The sequence below is a fragment of the Hirundo rustica genome, chromosome 1, assembly GCF_015227805.2.
Source record: "Hirundo rustica isolate bHirRus1 chromosome 1, bHirRus1.pri.v3, whole genome shotgun sequence".
In the NCBI taxonomy this organism is placed as follows: domain Eukaryota; kingdom Metazoa; phylum Chordata; class Aves; order Passeriformes; family Hirundinidae; genus Hirundo; species Hirundo rustica.
The window spans coordinates 134,634,436-134,653,541 of record NC_053450.1 but is presented as its reverse complement, the minus strand read 5'-3'; the positions used below and the strand labels follow the sequence as shown (position 1 = coordinate 134,653,541).

The window sequence follows — 19,106 nt, the reverse complement described above, 5'->3', positions numbered from 1 at the left end:
TTTGGGTGTTTTTAACAATAATGTAAGTAAATAAATAAGCTTGCTTTCATGCTGTTGGTATTGTGTGCTATGTGCCGAGTTTGAACTTACAACTCATATTTAGGGCCAAGCTTAAACACCTTAGTAGTGGCCCTTTGAAAGGGACATGCTGATACAGCCTAATCCCAATCATGTGTGTATGCCCCTGCAGTAAAGGCAAAATTACTTTAAAAATATTCTTCTTTGGCTGAAGGTCAGAATGTATTCATGTAAGAAATAGCCTTTGTTTTTCTGCTCTTACAGAGCAATATTTGTGTCAGTACTTTCTTTAAATGAAATGCTAAGGAAAGAATTAATTTAAAAAACCCATTAAAACCTAAGGATAATTCAATTCAATACCATTTTTATTTGGGGAAAGCTATGCATATGTTCCAAATATGTGTTCCTAAAGACAGGTCCCATATATATCTGTTGCAGGTAGATATCTCCTGCATAGGAGTGGGAGCTTTGAACTGGATTTTCAGTTGGTTAAATTAGTTCATTTTGTTTTTATATGTATAGAAGGTTTGTGGAAGAAAGAAGAGTCTGCTTCACCGCAGGAGAAAATCTTTCTTTCTGAAGTGAAGAAACAAAATATTGATCCAAAACTGCATTCAGTTCCTGAAACCATTTAAAACTCTTCCTTTCCCAAATATTTAAAATTTTAAAGTATAATAACTTTAAGAAGTTACTTCCATGTTGCACTAGCGTTTGTTTACTAAATCTGTATTTACATTTCCTGCTCTTGACAGTGGGATGTTCTATGATGGAAATCATACTTACCTTATTGAACCAGATGAAAACTACACTTCAGATGTAAGTAGAACTTACAGTAGTCCTGCTGTGTTTTTTGAGTAGTCATCCATGGGTACAGGGTAGGCATAAAGCTGTGGGACCAAAGGGTTATCCCCTCATTCCCAACCCATTTACCTCGAACGTGAGACCTCCAAAAGTTGGACAGTGTTGTGTCGGTATGTGTGTGCTCTGTAGCACTTGGCTCTAGAGCGCTGCAGCAGTAGGGGAGGGTCCCTTGAAGCCAGCAGCAGAAACCTGTGAGTGCCCAGTCCCCTTCTCTGGCACTTCCTGCTCTGCGTTTGTTATACCACTCTCCTCCTGGTTCGTCCTTGACTCCAGTTCAGCAGCTCCTGGGACTCTCATTGACTCTCCCTGAGCAACTCTGGGACCCTAATTTAGGCCTAGCTCTGTGTGCTAAGCCACTGTGTTTGAGGTACTCAGATATAAAAGGGGATTAAATATCATGCTGCAGTTGAGAAAAGAAGAATGTAGAATAACGGTGCCGTGCAACTTGCACGCTCACTGGTATCTGTGTTGGGTAACAAGAACCTTTGAAATTATCCGTTTAATTTTTCTGGAAATTGTCTGGATTACTTTTTCCTGATGTAATATGGGCAATTATTTACTATTTCAGGATGACTTCCATTTCCACTCTGTTTACAAATCCAAGTTGTTTGAATTTCCTTCAGTTGACGTGCCAGCCGGTATGATTTTTTAATATTCATGACTTATTGAGTGTTTTAGTCTAAGGCCAAATTTGTTGATTATATTTGATAGATCATCTTCTGAGAGTATATTGTTTTGTTATATATACCTTCTTTCACCCAAGTAAATAAAATTATTATTATTATTATTAATAATAATAATAACCCCACTGGAAAAAAACCATTTTGAAACAGTGAAAGCACAGGAAAATAATCTGAAGTGATGAAAAACCCCTGAATCCAATGAATGAAATTTCTCCTAGACCTTCATGTTGAGGTGTGTGTTTCTCTTAACTGTTGGTCATGTGGTCTGTGGGCTGGATTATGTGCTATTAGTTGTAGAGAGGAAAGGACTGAGGTAGCCTAGAGGTGATGAAAATAAACACCATGTTGATGGTGGTTGATAACTCTTCCTGGGTTTTTCCTGTTTTGAGATGCAGGGTGAGTACCATGGAGTGAGCATAAGCCTGGGAGAGAAGCAGTTGCCCAACGTCACTGGTGTTCAGCGGCTCTCATCTCCAGTGTGATCAGCACCTTTCACAGGGCCGTGCATTTCAGTGCAAATGAATTTGGAGGCAGAAGGGGTTTCAAGTGCTTGTAGTGATGAATGCACATATTGTGTGTGGAGGGAGAAAGGTTTTTTAAAAAATGGGTTTTCATCTGAGAGGTTGGCTTGTTAACTGAAGCTAAATTTGCAGTATTTATGGCATATCCCCATTCTGTCAAGGATTTGCCAGTTTTACAGATGCGTTTTCCTGCTCTACGGCACATACCCCAGACAAATATCACTGTCCTTCACTGACATTTTGGTAGAAACCACCTCCAGATTAATTTCTTCAGGAGAGTTAGAGATGGTTGGTCATCTTGTTACAAAGTATTTGTCCTATGGTAACATTTGGATCTGAGATCTTACTGTGCTGAGCACCGCGTGCAGATGGGTCCATCCCTGGAGCACAGTTTGTGCAGGTTTGCCAGTTGTTAAACAAAGTAGAATCCTTCAGAGAGCTAATGAGAAAAGGAAAAAAAAAAAAAAAAAATTGCTCAAAGTTGTCTTAATTTCAGTTCTGAAGAAGGAGTCTATCTGAATCCAAATGAAAACAGTGTCCCAGTTGGGTGCCTCCTGTCCTGTAATGATGATTGCCCAGGTGAGGCAAAGGCAATGCTGGGATGGAGGGACATGAGCACGAAAGGCTCATGACTTTTGTGCAAGGCAGTGACTTCTGTGTCACAAAACTTCCTGTGTACCCGCACCTACACACGTACTGTGTTTACTACTTGTGCTCGCAGAGATGGTAGTGCAATGAGAACAATTTATTGAACATAAGGTCAAAGAATAAAGTGCAGCATTTATCACATTTTCTTGAGGACATATAATTCAAGAGATTGGAAATAATGCAATGAATGCTGTATTGAAAATAAATCTTCTGTCTTAGGTTGTTAAACTAAGACACTGCTAGTGTTGATACTTTATTTAGTGTTTTATAAAATTTCCTAATAGCGAAATTTTATGTTTTCAAGATTTTGGAATAAATTTGTTTTCTGCTTTTAAAATGATGAAAAGGGATTAATTGCAAGTAAATGTCCCAGTTTCACCTCCACCAAAGCTTCTTGATTTTCAAAAAACTGCCAAACTAGGGCTTCACAGTCTTGTTTTGTTTATTGTTTTCCCACAAAAATCTACACATCCTTGTACAGTTTTGATTTTACTATAGATAACAAATGAAGTTTCTGGCTTTGCTGTGCGAAGCCCAGCATGTGACATAATGGAAAACATTGTCATCTAGATTGAATTAGAATGACAGGATTGTAAAAAAGGTTAAAAAGGAAATTCAGTTGCAGGGTGCTAGTCTTCTCAGTTATGCAAATATTTGTAATGTGGATAAGAGGTACAAGGTGCTAATCTTCCATCACTTTATGTTTAGGATCCCATGTATGGAGAAATAGACTTTGATTCACAGTCTACTCTCCCACATGCCCATACTTGTTTTTGTAAAATTGTTTGAAAAGGTGTTTCTGATGTTTGTAGTGAAAATTACAGTACATGTACAACACTATATCCTCATTAGGAAACCCACCATTTTTCTTTGTCTGTGATTATTCAGTTTATCTCTGTCTGTAAGTCATCCTCCATACATAGTCACAGCAACAGAGGATGAGAGCTCCACCAGTATCTCTGCTTCTTCCCTGCCAGTCTGGAGAGGTCTGACTGCTGCCTTGACTTTATTTTATTTTTTTTTTCTTCTTTAAATAATACTTGGATTCAATTGCTAATAGTATTGTGATTTTTTGAAAGTACTACAAAAAAATTATTATTAGCAGTAGCAAGCACTGTGCTGGCAAATGTCATCATAACTACTCTCATAATTTGTCAATTTGACTGGCCTAAGGAGATTTTCTGTGAAGCCAAGTTTTTTCTCTTATCTTTAGAAGAGTGTGTGTGTAAGGTAAGATTTCCACCCAGCATTTCCACTGCATTAGGAATGAACTGGATAGGTCACCAGCTTCAGTAATCCAGCTTCAATACTGGTGTTAGGGAAAAATTTCAAGTGATAGGGATTACTCAGTATCTGTGATAATAAAAGCACACATTATTATATCACGGTTCAATAGCAATGTACTTTATACATTCTTTTGCTCCCTGGGTATTAAAAAACCCCCACAAACTGCTGAAGAAAAGAATTTATTGTACTGTACTTTGCAATGGTCTGAGGAATAATGAGGATTTTAAATAAGGAATCTTGGACAGATGACTTGGCACACTTAGAGCATTTGACTTTGTATTTACTAGACTGTGTTTTTTCTCACAACCTCTGTTGAGATCTACAATGCCCTGGCATGGTTTTAGATAGCAATATGCTATCAAAAGTGCTGTTTTTCAAATAATACATAACAGATGTCCTTTTCTTTGGGATCACATGAAAAATAGATAATGTAGATACAACACTTAGGCACATGGTTCAGTGGGACCTGGCAGTATTATGGTTGGACTCAATTTTAGCAATCTTTTCCAACCAAGATGATTCTATGATTTTGTGAATAGTCATTACATTTTTTCAAAGTAATATATTCCCATCTAAATATTTGCTAGGCTCTCTTAACATTCCCTGTGATTTTGCTGGTCATATTCTTTTGCCTGAGGGTCCTTGGCTGGAAATGCAACCTGTGTGCATTTATCCATCTTGTGAGTTAGAAGGCAGTGTTAGTATGTGTTAATGTGTTAACAGTAATGGCTGCATCATTTCTCTTTGAGATGACTGACTTCTGATTATAGGTAAAATAATCACATTTGCTGGTAAAGTTATCTTAGCACCCTATATACATACTGTAAATTATGATTTTATTGATTGAAAAGAAATATTTTTACCATTTTCATTACACATATTATAAAACCAAAAATGACATGTTGAAACCCAGTTTTCTAAACTAATTAACATACATAAAGCATAATAAAAAACATTGTAAAAAGGTTTTCAATATTTAGTTTCTCATCATTGCAAGCTCAAAAGTCTGCACGTCTTTAAACAATAAATAAGGAGCTTGGGTGTGATTTAATTTATATTTAGTCTTTTTTTGTAAAGAGAGTCCTCAAGTGCATTGGTGTATCCATGAAAACATTTTTAAGCAGAGAGCCTATGATTGTCCAGGTTGCTCCATGAAAAGATATCTGCAACAAATGACACTATAGTCCCTAATTTACCCAAGACAATACCAGTTAGTCATGCTTTGTTTTCCTGGTTTGTCTTATTAGTGATTTGCCACTCATAGTTAAGATTATCACTTAGGTCTGGCAATGTCTTGTCAGATGGGCAACTCAGCTTTGTGTTTTAAGATTTGCTGATATGGCAGCCCTTTCAAATTCCTTTCAGCATGGTTTTTATTCCTATTTCTGAATCTCAAGCAGAAATTGTACAAATAATGTACAATTACATTAATGGAGGTGAGAAACTTTCCTGTCTCACCAGCAAAACTCAACTGGTCAGGAATTTGTAAAACAAGCAGAAGTTGTGTACAAAGACATGTGAACTGGAAGTGCCTTAATTTACACAGCTCCATCAATCCTATAGCACTATAAGGGTGCTCTGTAAACACTATAGGACTATTTGCTTCTCTGCAGGACTGGTAAAATCACTGGAAGAAGTTTTCAGTTCCTTAAAACTGAAAGGATGTCCAAAGCTGCAAAAAGCACAAAAGAAGGATAACAGTAAAAAGAGAAAGACATTATTACAAACTAAGCAACAGTAAACATTTGATTTTCATGAATCAAAGCAAGATCTTTTTAGGGTTATGTGAATAGCAAACACACTTTTACAAAATAAGGAAAGACTTTTATTTTGTAGAGGGAAAAGAGAGGCAAGGACTATGATTCTAAAATTAAAGATGCAAAATTACTTTTTGGACATTTGAAAGGATGAGAGCAAGTGTTGTCTTCTGCTGTGTCCTTTTCCATGAGGGCATAGTAATAGATTTGGTGAAAAGGATTTGGCAAAAGAATAAACTACTTGATGCTCCTGATTAGAGGTTTAAGAAGTTAAAGACGCAGAGGGATTAGCAGAGAGGAATATTGTATTGGTAAGTGAGCAGTGCCAAAATCTCATAAAGTTTCTCCCAACTGTGACATATTTTGCTTTGTGAATATAATCATCTTAAAGCATTAATTCTGCCTTCCACGCTCTTCTTATTAATTTAGGTAGCTATTGCAAGATCTCTGTGAATGTCTACTGAATTCCCAAAAATGTGATTCCCTCCATGGAAGCACTGTGCTAATAATATTTCATGCCCAGTATTGGTGAAGTTTTGGCATAGAACATCTGCTGTGCTTTCTGAAGCGTGACACCCACAGATCATCTGTTTCAACAGACCCAGATTATCACTAGTAGAATTTTTAATAAGAGCCCTGTTGCTGAGAAGCATCTATAGTCTTGCCTTCCTTCTAGCTGGAAGCTTGAAAAAAATGAGTTGTTTCTGCGTCTGAAGTGCTGAAGAATGCTATGCTACTGTCATGTTTCATCAGGGTCACTAATTGCTGGGCTGTATTTTTGTAAATACTCAATATATTTGTCTGTGTTTTCTGCTTAGAGTTCTGGCAGATGAATACTACATCACAGAATTTTGTTGTAAGGCCAAGACACAAAAGAAGGAAAAGGCAGGTAAGTGCCAATATGCTTGTTTATAAGGAATATGCCGTGAAGTTTGTTTCATGACTGCTGAGTTAATTTGTCCAGATGGAGTCCTGCTGCTCCTGCTGGTTTGGCATGAGATCTCTGTATCAATACAGCTAATACAAAAAGAGGTATCTAACGTAAGCTAAACATTGATGAGTTCTCTTGGACATTGCCCGCCTGAAGAGTTAGGAGATTTTTAAATACTGTTACATTGCAAATGAAAAAGTAAGTAAAACTTTTTTTGCTCATTTTCAGTATGATTTTATCAGAAACTCCCATAATAAAACCTATATATTTCTTTATGTTGCAATAGTGACAAGTAGCTAGTTTATCTCACTTTATTTTGTTTAAAAATAAATATTCTAGCATCCTGTTTGTTAAAGTGAGGAAGCCACTAAGTACAGATGTTTTTTTACCAGTTACACTCTCTCTGTATTTTTAGACTCTCTTAGAGGTACATTCTTTCCACAGGTTCGTCAGATTCCACGTAAAATTGAAGAGGAAACAAAATACATTGAGTTGATGATTGTAAATGATCATCTAATGGTAAGAAGGACACATTTCAACATCTTACAGTTAACATGAAATTGTCTTAATTTATCCAGAGAGCATAACAATAAAGAACACTATAAAGCCAGATTAAGTTCAGTATGTCCTTAATAGAAGAGATTATTGTCTCATTAACCATTGATGAAGTTGGTTTTGAATTTTGGCAAGTTAATTTCATCAAGAATCCAACTAGGCCTGAGGATCAGAAAGATGGGCCAGAAAGTAACTAATGTCAGTATGACTTAAGCTGATGATTTTCTTTCTGGCTTTCCTGAGCATTTGTCTTAGTTACAGGCACTCAGCAATCCATAGTGCAGTTATTTCAATTGTGCAGCAGCTGTGGAGAATGGGGAGATGAACAGTGGCTAAATTTTTTTGATACATCCCAATCAATGTAGAGAAAATTGTTTCATTAAACTTCTCTGGGAGAATACAGTGGGGTTTTTAACAGAGTGGAAAGAGACATAATAACAGTGTATTGAAGAAAACCCAGACTCATTCAAGTGGGAAAAAGCACAGATTTATGTCAGTGAAGATGATTTATTAATTCTCTAATGAAGGAAATATTGAAGGAAATGGCAAATTCTGCATCACTTTCTCTGTTCAAAGGTAGCTTCAAACACAAACAATGGATTTGCTCTTGAAGTAACTGGATAGAGTTCAGCTCCGTAGTGCCCATCCGACTGGTGATATTAGATGATTTTATGGTCCCTTATGGCTTTAAAATCAAATTATTTCTATGAATCTTGTTTACTTCTTCTGTAATGTGCAGAAATTCTCTCATGCAATACCTGAATTGGCAAAAATAGACATGGGAGTATACAAGTGTACAAGGAATGTGCCACTGTCCTTGGACATACTTCTCCACCAGCTCAGTTTGGTGAACACAGGAATAAATTCTTGGATTAAAACTAATAATATTGAATGAAAAATACCTTAAATCAGTGTAAATGTGTTTAATCCTAAAAACCCAAAGCCACTACTTTTCCCTTGGGATCCTATCTGTTCAGGCAGATTTTCTTCAAGGACAATGTTTCCTAATTTGTCTAATCACAACTACTGCAAGAGTCAGTCCAGTTAGAAGTTTATTCCCTGAGGTAACTGCCAGTGATCAAAGAAGCCAAATAATTTCCTCCTGATAGAAGGAAATATTGTTTGCTCTGGGCTTAACTTCCTTGGTTTTGGTGGTTTTCCCCCCCATTGCTGCTTGAAAGGATGCCTTTCCTATGGCCTAGTTGTGGGAAACTTCTTGCCCACTAAAAATCCTGACTTCCAGAAAATATGGACGATTTTCATTACAAAATCAAGCATCATGGGGCACAAGATGGCACAACATTTCTGAAAATCTTGTACACTTTGTCTTAAACTCTTCTGAGATACCTGTGACTTTCATGCCCATGATGCTCATTCATAACTGGTTTTTTTCTGCAAATAGGAGCACCTGGACAGCTATTTTCAGTGCCATTTTTATAACACTGCATTAAAAATTTCAGTAAAGGTGCCATGGGAGTCTGATTGCTGAAGTGGTTTGAACCAGTTACTGTGGCATTAGAGGAGTGTGAATACAAGAAGAAAACCAGAAAACAGCTTAAGAGAGAAAATTGATAAAAAAGAGAGTCTGATAGATTAAAACACGAATGCAGGCACTTCTGGAATAACACATCTTAAGGAGTCTCAGCTATGGAAGTTTTTGTTGCTCATTTCTGCACTGGCATTTGTGATTAATTTTAAAATTGCCAACAATAATGATAATGAACAGAGTAACAGAATGTTCCTGTTCTTATATAATTTTCCAGTAAGGATCCTAGGGTACTTTCTGAGGAGGAATTCATACAGCCTCACAACAGCTGTTGTAAAGTATATCAGTAATGTGCATTTCTGAGCAATTTTCTACTATTGGTTATTAACATTGCACTCAGCACAAGAGACAAAACCTTGCACACGGGCTTTATTGTTGACATCATTCTTTTTACTTCACGGTGTTTTGGAAATTGTTTTTCTGAAATCTGTACCTGTTACTGGTCTGTGCTTGTTTCACAGTGTAAAAAGCATCGCTTGTCAGTCGGCCATACCAACAGCTATGCTAAATCAGTAGTGAACATGGCAGATTTAGTAAGTATCACTCAACTATACGTTCTTTTACGTGTGAGATGAGTCATAAGATTCTCCTGATGATGGATGCAGGACTTGTCAGTTCATGGTATAACAATAGCAATGTATGTGAAGATTACAAATTTTCATCTAGCACCATGATCATTCACCTGTAAAGCCTTTGTCTAACATAAAGCATCAGAGGGATTTTATTTTGTGGCTTTAAACATTTGAGTGTCCTGCTGGATTGGTCCCTTTAGTCCGAGTTTTAGAGAGCACCTTAGATATGACAATTTCTAGCACAGGATCCCTGTTTTGACAACTTCAAATCCAAAAGACAATCTGAAATTCGAATGCATCAAAATTTCTCAAGAAAAAATGCACTTGATTAAGTGCATTAGAATAGGGACATACAGGTCAACTATATGGATTATATTTATGATGTTAATTGGATGACCTGCTGGCTCCTGCACCTCACCACAGAAAAGTATTAGAAAAAGAAAAGTGTTACTAGAAGAAGAAAATGCTTTAAAGTATTTGGTGTGGAGTGTTAACACAGCATTGAAAGGATGTCCCTTTTTTTGTGATTCAGACAGCATGAAACACTGCTGTAGACATATATAACAGTGAAAAATATGGCTTTATAGATCATTATTCCACATAAGAGGGCCCTTGGGTGCCATTGGGTGAGCTGGCTGCTGTAAAAGACCCATTACTTTCAAATCTCTGAACTATTTGGAATGTAGTATTTTTCAAAAACCATATTTTTCTTCTATGTGCCTCTGCCTGTGTAGGCTAAGAGAAGGCTAAGACAACTAATTGACGAATTAAGCCTAAAATTTTGATTTTACTTGGTTTTTATGTTTGTTGGTTTTAAGGGAGATGTAATCACCTACAAGAATGTAAAGTGTGCTATAATAAGCAACGTATTTTGTTATGTATAAATGCTAGCTATTACAAAAATGGGGTAAACCTCACCTTTGTTCTATTTGACGTAATATATTTGTTCATTCTGTTAATGTACTAGATATATAAAGAACAACTTAACACCAGGATAGTATTGGTTGCCATGGAAACCTGGGCTACTGATAACAAGTTCACCATATCTGAAAACCCCTTGGTGACTCTACGTGAGTTTATGAAATATAGGAGGGATTTTATCAGAGAGAAAAGTGACGCAGTTCACCTTTTTTCGTACGTAACCTTGTGTGATGTTTTATTACTGGGCTTTTTTCTTTCCTTGGGGGTTGCTTCTCACAAGTGGCTGATGCATCTCCTTTCTGTTGTGTGTGTAATCCACAAGAATTCAGAAAATAATGTTTTGGATGGGGACGTGGGAAAAAAAATTAATGCACAAGCTGCCTGCCAGTGCAACTAGAGGTTTGACTCTTATTTGAGTTTTATCATACCAAGCCTGAGCTGCATGTGCTATAATCCTTTGTTATTGTGTGCAAGCATCTACTCCACAAGTGCAGCCATCTGAAGAGTCATGCATGGTTCCACCTCAGAGGTTGGCTTCTTTGGCAATAGAGCACGGATTATTTAAAGGCAAAACATTGGTTTTGAAACCAGTGAGGTTTTCTGCTTAAGTGCACTATGGCCTGCTTTACTCTGTTGAACGACCTGCATGCTGCAGGATTACTGAAGTGTTTCAGTCCCCAAAACAGTTTGTTCTCCCAAGACATTTGAGCTATAAGAATGCTAAACTGAGAAGAATGTTATTTTCTCTAAATATCTTAGTTGTTTTGAAAATAAGATTGATATAATAAATCAATATATTTACATAAATACAGGAGAGACACATGGCTGAGATTTTTGATCCACACAAGACATGCCAGATGAATATCTCTGTTGGAGTTCTTTTTTCTCTCTGCTGGCTGTTTTAGGAGTCTGTAAGAACAAACTTAAACACCTCACTTCACATGACTTCAGTACGGTTGCAGGATACCCAAGCCCAGTATCCACCCTCAGAATTTTTGCACATACTTAATTTATGCCACTGATTTCTGCCTTGAAGAAAGCTAGTAAGATCTGCAAGTGATGCTTGCAGATTTTGGTTTCTCTGTGTCTCAGATCTTCATCTCTTAAATGGGAATCAGGTTTTCTGATATCCTTTGTGTATCTCCTCTGGTGACATTGTAAAGTCTTTGTGGGGGAAGTCTGGTCCTTGTGAATGCGTGTGGATTAACTAGGACAAAAGAGCCTGATTTGGGCTGTGGCTGGGACTCTGGATACCACTGTAGTGCTAATTCCAGTGCTATCCCTAGCACCACCACCAATGGTGTTTGTGGTATTGCATTCACAGATTGTTTAGAAAAAGCGGTTTCTGAAATTGTGTCTGTGAGTGAAACACAGCTAAGTTGGGAGGTGGGGGTAGCTGGTGTGAGGGGACCGTGGTTACATATGGGCTTCCACCTTTAGCACAGTTAGCCCATTGTGATCCTTCTTGATGTTTTTCTCTTTTCACCTGAGAAAAATAATTTGCTGAATGGATCAGTACTCTCAGATGGAGCAGAGTATGTTTTGTCTCCAGTAACTGGCAGTCATTCATGCTGATGTGGTCAGCACCAAAGAGGTGATTTGATTTAAGCTCGGAGTGCATCGGTTCCTTGGGTGAGATTGGCTGTAGCTCCAGGGAGTTTTTCACCTACCTCTGCATCTTCTGCTAATGCATCTCCCCTGGAGTTTTGCCACATCAGCACTGCCCAATTAGACAGGTATCATTTCAGCAGTCCCATGCATTGGGAGCATGGTGGCCTCTCCTGAACTCTTCCTGGAGCATGTGCCAGTGGAAGGCACTAGCTGCAGTAGAACGTCAAGAAACAAGAGGCTGGGCAGATCCAGGTGATCTGGCAAAATATTCCCCTTCTTCTTATATTAGGTAGCGTGAAAAGGAGGAGGAGAGATGGTATAAGTTTTCTGGAAATAACTTGTCATGTGAGGCTTTTGAGTGGTTATCTGTTTTTCCCGTTTGATTTTGCATAGTTTGCAGAGTAGTGGTGGCATCCAGCACTTGCAAATGCCAGCTTCTCATTTAGAACTCAGAAGGATAGATACTGGAATAAGCAGGTGCAAAACTCATGGGCTGAGCAGGGTAAACTTCTTTTTCTTTTCGTTTTTGTCAAAGGGGGAGTCGATTTCAGAGCAGTCGAAGTGGTGTGGCCCACACTGGTGGAATCTGCTCCTTGCTTAAAGGCGGAGGTGTGAATGAGGTAGGTGGGGATACTGATATGAGCAAAAAGTGATGGAAATTTCTCGGCGTGAAATCTATCAGTGCCGACATGTTCCTCAAAATATTTTGCCTTCTTTTGCTATGTAGAATCTTAGTGCAGCTCTATAGAAGGGACACATCAATGAAGAGTGATGAGTGAATCAAGTTACTTCTAATACACTTTTAAGCAAATTCTTCAATATCCTGTCATTCATATTTCCAGCCACATTGCCAAGAGAGAAACAGACTTTCTCTTAGCTTGTCTATAAGCCAGTGTTTAGCTTTCATCTAGCTACCCTGAAGTAAGAATTCTAGCACCATGTATCTGATTTTGCCCTTTTTTGCCTTGATATGAGAAAAGCTTCACTTGAATCTGAGATACCTATGTGTTACATTACTTTTCCTATCTTTCTTGTTTTTTTCAGTTTGGAAAGCCAGACTTAATGGCAGTTACCCTGGCACAGACCTTGGCCCAAAATATTGGCATTTTCTCAGACAGAAGAAAACTTCTAAGTGGTAATTTTATTTGCTTTTTCACTCTGTCTCAAGAGAAAAGTCTTTAAAAGTGGAGGATCTTATCAGTGTCTTCTTTACTTCTCCCTTCTGTTTCTCACAATGTTGAAATATTTTTCATTTCTTGCAGTAACATGAGAAGGGGTCTGACATATTAATTTTCCTCTATTTGAATGCTCTAGTATCCAACTGCCCATAATTCCTGACAGCACTGGTGTCACCATTTCATCCAAACTAGACCATAAAGGTGCCTGCCACTTCCATTCATTTCAGGGAGACTGGTGTCCCACCCACAGACCAAATGGCTGCTATCTTATGACACAAGGGTGGGAATATACGTTACCTGATCTGGGAATAAAGAGGAAGCTCCTCAGTACTGTTATGTGGAACAGTTTTAACAATGCAACTTTTATCTGTTTTCCTTGATGGATTTCTTCTTGTAGTTTACCCAAATCCTCTGTTTCTCCCATAGAATACCCAAATCTCCAGTATTTGCTACCCTGCTGCTACCATTTCTCTGCTGTAACCTAGCTGCTTAGTTATCCTTGTTTACCTGCAGTGCTTTAATCTCCACTGTTGTGCCTGCAAGAAGCACCTCGCCTTCCTGCTTCCATGTTATATAAAGTCCCAGTTTGATATGATTAAAATAAAAAATACAGTTTTGAAACAATTTAGATAATGAACTGGAGTGTGGACTTCCTGGATTGTGTGTGCTTATGTGGCCTACATATAAAAAGATAAATTACTTTATTGATGAGTGGATTTTTTTTTTCAGGCATTGTAAAGACAATATATAATGCAGAGATACATCGGCATTTAAAGTTTTGGTTTTTTTTCTTTTTCAGATTATGTAGTACTATTTTTAAAAATACACAGAAATGTAGGACGGATGCTCTGTCCTACAGACATGTTCATATTAATTTTCCAGCCACATATATTTGAACAGATGTGGAGGCAGGGTCAAAGTGAAAATTATAATAATGGTAATTCCCTTTCTTTATGGCTGAGAGGGACAGGACACTGTTTTGGTAGGGAGAGAGGGGAAAGCAATTCTTAGACAGAGCTTCGTTTCCTTTCTAATTGTACTTTTAAAATGGAAGCAATAAACTGATGTTCATGTGTACAGTAAGAAAAGTTATGGAATGTGCAAGTGGAAAGCATTTCTACTGAAATTAAAGCAAGACACAGGTTTGAAAGAGGAGGGTTGAGACCAGAGCAAAGTGTTCTCGGCAGGGCAGAAGGAAGTTGCATGGGGAAGGGAGGTATGCAGGGGAAGGAAGAAGGGAGGGAGGGAAGAAGGGAGCAAAGAAAGAAGGGAGGGAATGCAGAGGAAGAAGATGATAGACCCTGCTGTACTATCTTGTGTTCATTGATCATTCCATGTTTTTTTTTTTTTGTCTGAATTATTGTTTGGGGTTTTTCAAGGGAAGATTTTCAAAATCACATTACCATAGTCCAAGAAGAGAACTAAAAAAAGAAAAGTAAAATGGTTATTTTTTTTTTTTAACTCTGAAAATTTGGGAAATGAGTATCATCACACAGGAGAAGACGAGAAAGCTGACTCATGATTTGCAGGTGCTGAAGGCTAACACTGCAGTTTCTGTAAGGGAAAGAAAGGAAAACAGGACATATTTTCAAAGCTCAGGATTGTATAGAATCATGTAGAGTTTTAAAAATTTTTGGTAAGGTGCAATGATACACTTAAACTAAGGTGTGCAAAAACCCAGCAAATTATTCTTGTTGACTTGTCTGGAAATATGAAATGGAATTGAGTACAGTGTGCTCTTTGTGATAAGAATTGTATTATTTTGGACTCACAAGACTTGAGATGTAACTTTTTATTTTATCTTTTTTTTTTTTTTGTCAGGTGAGTGTAAGTGTGAGGACATGTGGTCTGGATGCATAATGGGAGATATGGGGTAAGACATTTCACTAAAGAAAAGTCATGTTCTTCATACAGTGACATAAAGGAAAGGTGTGAAAAGTTTTCTCTTTTGTGGTTCAGCAGAATATTTTTGATGACTCAATTTTCAGAAAGTAAAGTATTAGCTACATACCATACAGAGACACGTTAAAAGATATGTGAGAATAAGTGAGATCATGAGAAGGGCATGTGAGGATTTTTGGTGAATGCTGATTTAACTTGGAAAGCACAAGGCTCAACAGTCAAGCCAGGTCATTGCAGAGAAGCAGAAACAGGTGTAGTTTATTTTCTCATGCAAGTTTGCTTTTGAATTGTGGAAACTATGACACACCCTAATTCTTTAAGTCCTATAATCAAATTTCTAAGGCATGTCTCATTTTCAGTGTTTTTGTTGGAATCTTCAATCTATCTCTATCATTTTTTATCTCCCATCTTGTGTGATATTGTTACAAGACCTGCCCCCATTGGAGGCTGAGTATGTTCATACCCATGTATGCTGTCATTGGAGCGATTTTAACATAATGACTTGTGAAACAGCAAGTTTTTGCTGCAGGATGAAATTTGATGCTTTCTGAAGTATATTCTGACCCTAACACTTTTTATTACAGGCCTGTCTTTTATCATGCATATGAATTACATTGTAGTCTAGTTTTAGATATGAATTACATTGCATTCTAGTTTTAGATATAGATAGGGCTCAGTTTTAAATTAATTTTAAATGGTTCCACAAATTTTCACAATAGCTTTGTGGTCAGAAAAATTTTGAGCATAGAAGTATGTCTCATTCAAACCTCTTTGAAAGTGGGAATGTGTGCCGTTTTCACTTTGTTATGCCTGAAAACATACCTGGTAGGATTTTTCTGTTTTTAAGTAAGTTAAAAACCCAGTCTGAAAGGTATTTTTGATTCTTATAAAAGTTATAAATTCCCATGTTAGGGCCTTTAAATTATTTATCTAAAGTTCAAAACTTTCAAATAATTTGGTACATGAAAAAGCCTTGTATTTACCTAACTTATTGCTGAACTTTGGAGAAATTCACAGCCTCTGTCGTGTTCAGACCTAATTCATGAGCATTACAGATGGGAAAAGCCAATTATGGTTTGGAAACTCTCTCTTCCAGAAGTGCAGGATAGCACTTTGGCTAATATTTTTATATCCAGTGGTGAGCTGATAGAGGAAAGCCCTTGAGACTCCAAAGTATCCTTGAAGCATAAATACTTTCATGACTATGGACTTGAATATAAAGATCACTGCAGTTGCCTTGGGAAAAGTTATTTTGCTGTAGAAAAGATCCGTGCAAAGATTTTCTGTGTCACATTGTTTTTAGGTAGGGCACTGTGCCTCAAGGGCACTTTTTACTCAACTGAAATTTACCAAGTGGGATACATGACGGAGGGAAGCTGAAATGTTAGGTGGCGTTTGTTAGGAGCATGTTTGGCATAACTCTATTATATAAAAATTCTGTGGGCCAGGGGAAACCTTTCCTCTTAGGGAGAAACAAACTATAACCTGTCTTTGTCTTCTGCAGTTTGTATGGGGGGAAATAAATGTATTTTTGAGATCAGTCCTGTTAGTGGAACAAGTCACGCTTGTGCAAACTACATGCTGCAATCAGATTTGTTTGGCATGTAGAAACTTAGTGAAATTATCTAGACCTCTCACGTCTGTGTCATTTTTGAAATTTCCTTATTTACTGGTAGGATTTTCAAATTAGATAGACTTACAAACAGATAGTCTCTCTGATTCTGAACAGCATGCTTTCATTCATTTTCTGAAGCGTAACATTATATTTCTTCTGTTTTGAAAAAAGAAAATGTAAAAGAAAATTTTTACTGTGTGAAAAGCACCAGAGAAAGTAATCTCTCTACTTCGTTCTATTAGGTACTATCTTCCAAGCAAGTTCTCCGAGTGTGATATTGAAGAGTATCATGAATTTTTGAACAATGGAGGTGGAGCTTGTCTTTTCAATAAACCAACCAAAGTAAGCATTAAGTTAATGTTGACTATTATTTCTATTCTATTTCTATTGCTAATTGATTAAACCAAGAAAAATGAAAAATACAATGTTGGAAACAAACACCTGTAGTTTTGATAGTTCTGGTTCTTTCTAAGCTCTAACTATTCTGGTAACATATGGGTATAAGTAGATTATTTTAGTTAATAGTAGTTTAGAAATTACTTTAAAATAGATTTCTAATAAAGTTGTTTCTTGTCCAGTAGAGTATCTATGGCCTCTGTTTGAGAATAATCCCTCACACAGTTTGTTCTGAATATCGTAAATACAGTGCAATACAATTTTGTATTCACAACAGGTCTGCAATGGAGGATTTGCAGCAGTGTTTCGGTATATTCCTGCTCCATTTACTGAAGCATGTGTTAAATGTAAAGCAAGCAGGATAATGATCTTGACTCTTTTCTCTATATAATTAATGTTAACCTGTATTTAATGGCTGTCTTTCAACAAGCAAAGGAAAGAGGCTGAGGCAGAAAGACAGTCCAATGTGGAAAAAAGACTTATCTGGTAAGTGAAGTAGTCACAGAGGTAAAAGAGAAGAGAGTCAATCCAGGAGTGATGCATGTTCCTTCTGGTGAACCTGAGAAAAAGTGCATCTTCTGACAGCAACAGAATTCCAATAAAAGTTAAAGAAGGGAAGAGAAATCATCAAATCTGGACAAGCTGAGCTTGCTTATCTCTTAAAGGTCTCTTCTGAGGAAAGAGTATATTATTAAAAGTGGAGAGAAGGCACTGTAATTCATTAATAAGACGTAAAATTTCATATTTAAATGTACCTGAGTTTTGGAAGTTTGCTTTTTTTCCATCTCATTAAAGATGGAGACAAATACTGGTAGATTTATTTACTTGCTGAGTGCATTGTTTATATAGTGTAATGTGTCTTACCTGGTTTTATTTTAGTGATTGTGTTAATTTACACATCTGTCAGTTGGAAAAAACCCCAATTACTCTCCTTTCAGTTTAGTTTGGCAGCACTTTAGGGGTTTTTTTGATAGCATATGTGAGTTAGATGTGGAAGCCAGGGCGATTTAATCTCTTATGCATTGTGGTTTGGGTTGTTTAAAGGTTTTGTCAATGGATGTCTGTCTAATTAACAAAGCTGTCATAGAAGTGTTTCCTAGCAAGGGTGGTGAGACACAAACTTGCTTTTGTTTTTCATGCATTATGAGATAAAGGAAAGCTGATGTGACAAGGTGCACTGTTTGGCAGTGCTCCACTCTTAGATCAAAAATTACATCAAATTACAAAAATTGCATCAATGACTGCTGGAGCAGATTGAACATATGCTCTTTCCAAATGAATGGATGAATGATATGACATTGGGGAAAGGTTATCCAATTTGCTTTTAATGTTTGGTTTTTTTCTTCAATTTCATTTTTAGCTGTCTCTATGTACTGCAGCAAATTGGTCCAATATTTCAAGGCAGCATGCTCTGTCACTGCTGTCCCTTTGTCATGCAGCACACTGAGAGATATTGAAGAAGTTCAGATGTCTGGAAAAATACATAGGAAACAAGCAGTTTTATCAGCTCTTTAATAACTCTAAAGGCTTGCATGCATTTTACGTTAAATTCTACATATGCAATGCATGCTGCAGTCAAATTTCCATTTCAATAGGGGATCTAATAATAGCACATCATCCTGTGCCAGGCTGTGGTTTGTGGCACAGTGAAGTATGTGGGGTGATGCTCCATCCTGTGGGCTCCTGACAGAAAAGCAGCAGCCAGTGAGAAATGCTCTACAGCGTGTACAATGTACTTGTGCAGATGGCTCGGGAGCAGAGTGATTTTTTGGAATGGTCCTAGTTTAATTGGAGAACTTAAAGGATGATCTGCAAAATTTTAGTCTGGTGACCTACTTAAATGCCTTCTCTTTTATGTACTAAAAGCTACTATTATGTTTTCTTATGTCCAAAGGGGGTAAAAATTGTTTTCTTGTTGTAAGAAAAACCTTTAAAAGTTTTAGGAAGACAGAAAAAAAAAATAACTGGAAAAAGCAGAATGTAAGTGTCCCTTAGAAGAGGTTATAGCATACAAATACACAGGTTTTGTTCTTTTGAGTTACAGTCCAGCAGGAAGGCTGAAAGGAAAGGGAGGAAGCCTCATCAGCACATCTGCCTGTGATAC

General features: G+C 37.2%; 1 protein-coding gene across 1 annotated transcript in view; it reads left to right on the top strand.

Annotated features, from left to right (window-relative positions):
* The window catches only part of ADAM22 (ADAM metallopeptidase domain 22), a 132,839-nt gene that overhangs the window by 75,746 nt on the left and 37,987 nt on the right, over positions 1-19,106 (top strand). Inside the window, exons 5-14 of the mRNA XM_040062556.2 lie at positions 771-834; positions 1,448-1,517; positions 6,594-6,664; positions 7,151-7,225; positions 9,269-9,340; positions 10,347-10,513; positions 12,447-12,531; positions 12,956-13,046; positions 14,911-14,962; positions 16,849-16,948. Of these exons, the coding sequence (XP_039918490.1) occupies positions 775-834; positions 1,448-1,517; positions 6,594-6,664; positions 7,151-7,225; positions 9,269-9,340; positions 10,347-10,513; positions 12,447-12,531; positions 12,956-13,046; positions 14,911-14,962; positions 16,849-16,948 (843 nt within the window). The 5' untranslated portion in view covers positions 771-774. The remainder of the gene's footprint in view (positions 1-770; positions 835-1,447; positions 1,518-6,593; positions 6,665-7,150; positions 7,226-9,268; positions 9,341-10,346; positions 10,514-12,446; positions 12,532-12,955; positions 13,047-14,910; positions 14,963-16,848; positions 16,949-19,106) is intronic.